This window comes from Tupaia chinensis, unplaced genomic scaffold (genome assembly GCF_000334495.1).
Source record: "Tupaia chinensis unplaced genomic scaffold, TupChi_1.0 Scaffold000463_1, whole genome shotgun sequence".
Classification (NCBI taxonomy): Eukaryota; Metazoa; Chordata; class Mammalia; order Scandentia; family Tupaiidae; genus Tupaia; species Tupaia belangeri.
In genome coordinates this window covers 2,082,392-2,087,528 of record NW_006159972.1, presented here as the reverse complement: position 1 = coordinate 2,087,528, position 5,137 = coordinate 2,082,392, and the positions used below count along the sequence as shown (strand labels likewise).

At 57.3% G+C, this 5,137-nt stretch overlaps 1 protein-coding gene across 1 annotated transcript in view; it reads right to left on the bottom strand.

Moving 5' to 3' along the window:
* PLEKHG4 (pleckstrin homology and RhoGEF domain containing G4) overlaps window positions 1-5,137 on the bottom strand; it is a 10,997-nt gene extending 5,860 nt beyond the window's left edge. Inside the window, exons 1-13 of the mRNA XM_006155608.3 lie at window positions 5,070-5,137; window positions 4,210-4,899; window positions 3,945-4,040; window positions 3,747-3,870; window positions 3,577-3,670; window positions 3,424-3,498; window positions 3,232-3,348; window positions 2,965-3,063; window positions 2,734-2,882; window positions 2,467-2,605; window positions 2,261-2,377; window positions 348-530; window positions 43-105 (exon numbers count right to left, since the gene is read on the bottom strand). Of these exons, the coding sequence (XP_006155670.1) occupies window positions 43-105; window positions 348-530; window positions 2,261-2,377; window positions 2,467-2,605; window positions 2,734-2,882; window positions 2,965-3,063; window positions 3,232-3,348; window positions 3,424-3,498; window positions 3,577-3,670; window positions 3,747-3,870; window positions 3,945-4,040; window positions 4,210-4,720 (1,767 nt within the window). The 5' untranslated portion in view covers window positions 4,721-4,899; window positions 5,070-5,137. The remainder of the gene's footprint in view (window positions 1-42; window positions 106-347; window positions 531-2,260; window positions 2,378-2,466; window positions 2,606-2,733; window positions 2,883-2,964; window positions 3,064-3,231; window positions 3,349-3,423; window positions 3,499-3,576; window positions 3,671-3,746; window positions 3,871-3,944; window positions 4,041-4,209; window positions 4,900-5,069) is intronic.

The following is a 5,137-nucleotide window of genomic DNA, read 5'->3' as shown; positions in this document are numbered from 1 at the left end:
GGGGGCCCGGCCCCGTGGCGGCGCCAGCCGCTGCAGCACAACTCCCGGGCTCTCCTGCTCCAGCGCTGCCAACATCCGCTGGCCCTCCTCGGCCCACATGGAGGCCTGCAACACCGAGGCCAGACGGGCGTAAAGGAGAACCCCACTCAAGCCTGCCCAACCTTCTGCTCCTCCCCCCACTCCCTGTCCTCTCAGGATGCTGGCCGAGGTCCCAACCTCAGTGCCTGGATTTTCAAGTCAGACTGAAGACAAGAAAAGAGAATCAGCAGAGCCACCAGTAAGTGCCCGAGCTGTGGTGCAGCTGGCCCCACTGAGCATGGAGAGCCAGGGCAAAACCCCTCACCCACCTGCTTGAAGGACTGAAACAGCCTCTCAGCTTCTGCCAGCCGCTGACGCCGCTGGGCCAAAGCCCTGGAGAATTCAGTGAGCTGCGCTCGCAGGGCCATAAAGCGTGCCCCACAGGGGCCCAGGTCAGCTGCCTCCCAGCCAGCCAGTGGCTGCAGAACCTTCTCCCCTTGCCTGACCTGCTCCTAGAGAGACAGAGACTAGGCTCAGCCAGCCTAGGCCTGGTGGTATGGCCCTCGAACCCAGAGCTCTCCCTCTGACATCTGCACACCCTTGTCAAGTCTCTCTGTGGTGGGAGACACCACACACACACACACACACACACACACACACACACACACAAGGCCTGGTGGTATGTCCCTCGCCCCCAGAGCTCTCCCTCTGACATCTGCACACCCTTGTCAAGTCTCTCTGTACTGCGCGCCCACACACACACACACACACACACACACACACAGTCCCATCTCTTCTCAGGCCTTCGAGCTTCACGTCTCAGCAGTATTCAACCCTCTCCCCACTAAGCTCCCACAACTCCTCACAACTCTTCATTCTTCTCGTTCTTCTGTAGTGGTTCTTCCTCCTGCTCCCCTTCCCTCACCTGGGCCATTAAACAATGGGGCTCCTTGCTGATACTCCACTCTCTTCCCTGGGCAAAACATGTGACCACACTTCAAATGTCATCAATGCCCACCTGTGCCAGTGACCCTCTTCAGCCAGACCTTTCCTCCAAGCTTCAGACCCAACATGCCAGGGCCTTCTCCTTACTCCCTTTGTCATTTCAAAAGCATGCCCAAGATCTGGCCCTAGAATCACTGCACAGAGAAAGCCAGTTCTCTCATGGCTGGCCAGAGCTCAAGTCCTGGCCCCATACGCCTGAAAAACATGCTGGGAGCATGAGCACTGAGGATTCTAGTGGATGCAGAACTGGAGGAAAAAGGATTATGGTAGGATGAGGCCCTGTTGGGGAGTGCTTTCTCTCTCGGAGGGAGCAGGGGAGCCGGCCCTGTGGCCTGATATTTGAGGGGCTGGATCCCCACATAGCTAACTGCATGGTTGGAGTCCCACATCTGGTGACTTGAAAAAGAAAACAAGTGAACCTAACACTGGACTCATGAATATGCTTCCCCAAGAAAGTCTTTGTCTCCTGAAAGAGCAGCACCCACTCATCCTTACAATCTCCCTCCTCTTTATCCTCCATTGTGGACCCACAATCAATTCACATCCACTTTTCAAATCCATCCCCCCTGCCACCATCCTGGCCAGAGAAAGCATTACTTTCTATCTGGACAAAGCAATTGCCTCTTCACTGGACTCTCCACATCTATCCTCCACGTTGTTGTCTACCCAGAAACAAAGGTAATTTTCCTAGAATATGGATCTGGTTATGTAATTTTCCAAATTAAACTTAATGCTACTACAAGGGCCAGTGATCTGGTCATAAACCCATCTTTCAGCCTGGTCACACTTCATCTCCCCCAGCACTCTCTTCTGCTCTGCGTTTCAGCCTCACTGGCTTTATGGTTGTTCAGGAACACCACACTCCCACCCACCCGCCACAGGAGCTTTGCACATGCTGCTTCCCCTGACTAGAACATGCCTCTGTCCCCGACCCTTTCCTTCCTAGTTGAACTCAACTTATTCTTCAAATGTCATCCCCCAAAATGCTCATCTAACACCCCTGCTGGGCCAGGTCTTTATTACACACTCGAGAGAGAACCACCCATGTTGCTTCTCTATAGCACTCTTGGCTTAGTCTGCAAACACATAAACATGTGAATCTTTTATTCAACTGGTCTCCTCTGCTGGACTATAAATTCCAACAGAGCAAGAGGTTGGTTTGCTTTCATTCACTCCTACATTCCCAGTCCCTGGTGAAGTGCCCCAATACCTGCAAATGACAAGTGACCAAACTTACTTGGGCAACCTGGTCCAGCTCCCGAAAAGAGCCTTGGGCCTGAAGCAGAACGTCCAGCGAGGGCTCCTCTGGCTCCACCAGTGCTGGCCAGCCCACCTCCTGGAGCCACGCTTCTATCTGGAGGGGCGCAAGCAGGGAAAAGTGAGAAGAGCTGCTATGGGTTCCTGCCTGAGACCCGGGGTCCACTCAGGGCAGGTCATTCCCACCTGGTGCAGTCCGGCCTCCTGGGCCTCCAACGTTTGGACCAATTCTAGGGTCTGTATTTGCTGGTTGCTCTGCAGGGTCAGCTGGTGCAGCAGTCTGTCCACGTGGCCATACATCTTGTCAGCCCTGTCTACTGCTGGCCTGGTATGGGTAATAGGCTCCACTTTACCCTGCCCTGGGACCATGAGCCCAGCTGGTTCAGAGCCAGCCAGGTGAGTCATTGGCATGAGATGTGAAGGGCAAGGCCTGGGAGCTGGGCTTGCATCTACCTGTAGTCTGGGCTCAGGGTCACCTCTGGGACCTCCTGCTTCAGCCATGCCAGCTCCAAGGCCCCCTGGCTTTGTAGCCATGCCAGCTGTGGCGACTCTAGCACCTGCTGCATCAGGCCCTGCACCTGCTGGAGCAGCTGACCAACTTCCTGTGATTGAAGGCAGTGAAGGTGAGCATTGGAGATGAGGAGGAAGACAAGGAACTTTCAGGTGCTGAGAGGGAACACTCACCACAGACTCCGTAGGCTGAGGCATAGCCTTTACACCCTCGATGGCCCCCTGGAGCAGGGCACAAACCACCTGACAGCACTGCAGAAGGGCTTCCAGACGCTGTGAACAGGAGCAGGCATGACCAGAGCAGTGGGCAGTGCTGGCCTCAGCCTCCTGGATACCAGGCCACAGGAACAGCTTTGCCTTGCTCACACCAGCCCAGGGAAAGCTCCCCGGCTGGCCCAGGTTGCCTGTCTAACCCCTCCACACCCCACCTGGTACACTGACCATCCGGAAATTCAGCCAGGCCTGGTGGCAGTAAGGCAGGCATCCTCCCAGTGAAGTGGGCAATCCCGCGGTAGGGATGTGGGTCAGCAGGCTCTGATGAGAGGGCAGCTGCTCCAGCTGCAGAAGACGGTGCTGTGACCAGGCCTGGGTGGGAAAGCATCCCAGCTACCCCCAGTCCACTTGGCTCAGTACCTGTATCCCAGAAGGCACCTCTTCAGGCATCTTTCCCACTAGCATCACCTGGTGAACTGACCCTGGGGCTGCTTCCTGCAAGGAATTTGAGCTCAGCCCTGCCCCCAGTCTGCCAAAAGGAATGAGAAGAGGGAGCTATAATCCTGTACTCACTTGTAATTGGTTAAGTCCCCAGAAGAGGGAAGAGCTTGGAGAACAAATCTGGGCATCCACTAGCACTGTCAGTCCCAGGACTTGTACTTGCGGCCTGAAGGGGTGAGTTTCCGTTCAGTATCAGATTTCCAGGTCCTAACATCTGGAAGTCCTAACCGCCTCCCCAGTACCTGGGGATGCTTCTCAGGTAGAGCAGGAGGCGGGTGAGTTCCTGGCTGCTGCACTTGGGGTGAAGCCAGCCTGGGTTGTGGGCACAAAGGAGCAGCACAGCTCGGCCTTCTCCATCTCGAGTTCCTGAGGGGAAGAAGCAGTGAACACCTGCCCAATCAGGTCACCTCACCTCCACCACCACAGGTTCTCCCAGCTACCTGGCAGGGCAGCCATGCCACTGGCCAGCAGCTCCCAGGTGAGGTCTTGGGCCAGGAGGCAGTCCGTAGGCTTAGGGAGACTGGATCTACTGGGGTCTTGGGAAGGGAAATGTCTTGGGTCTGCATTGAGCTGTAGACCTACCCCAAGATCTTGCCTTGGACCTGGTCTTTGGCCTGAGTAGGACCAAAGCCCTCCCAATTCTCAACACCCACCTCCAGGCTCTCCTACTCCCTTCCCAGACTGCCCTGGGCCAGCCTTCCTTACCTGCCTCCAGCAGCTTTGAAGATGTCTGTGATATATTTTCTCTGAAGTCCACAGGACTGCTGTCCAATCCCCCAGGGCCCAAGCCAGCTGACATTGCCCTGCTTGGACCTAGGTCCTCACCCAAGCCTCCCCCTGGGCCATTGCTCTCACCCTGTGCCAGGCTCAGGTGGGAGGATATGTGGCATAGCAGGCTCTTCCCTGCACAGGGGGCTGGCTCCTCAGACTGGGCAGCAGGGCCTCCTAAAGTGCTCTTCTGGCCACCTCCAGACCCATCTGCAGCCATCCCATCTGGGAGTGACTGAAGCTCCTGGGGCAAAGGGCTGCCCAATAGCCCTTCGCCCTGGGCTGCCCCTGCTGGTGGTTTTAGAGGGCAGGGGTCCAGAACCTGTATCTGAGGAGCAGGTTCCTCCTCATCCCAGGCATCCCTGAAACTGCACACAGCAAACCTCCAGTCGGTGGCATGGCCCTGGGTGTTCGGGGTCTCTTCTGCATCCTGCAGGGGCCCTTCCATGACCCTTCCTAAGGGTGGGCCTGCTCAGGACAGTGAGAGAGCGGCTGGGCATGAATGGAGGCCCCAGCCCATCTGGGTTGCAGAGATGGGGTAGGCCTCGGCAGGTAATGCAGGCAGAACAAAGTGGGCGGTTGGAGGTGCCAGAGCTCAGGAAGCGCCGCCGCTACTACAGTTCAGGCCTGGGGAGAGGGAAGAACGTCCGGGGTCTGTTTTCCGCCCAGACCTCGGTTGGGTTTCCACAGGCCCTTGCGTGGAGGGACTCCCCGCACCCACCCACCCTCTCCGGACTCGCCCTCATGGCTGCGCCACGTGGGCCTGAGCCTGCGGGGCGCCTGTCTCGTGCCCGCACCCAGGCCTGGCCACCGCAGGAGAACTGGCCCGCGCTCTGGCTTGCCCGCGGGCTGCACTCACAACCCG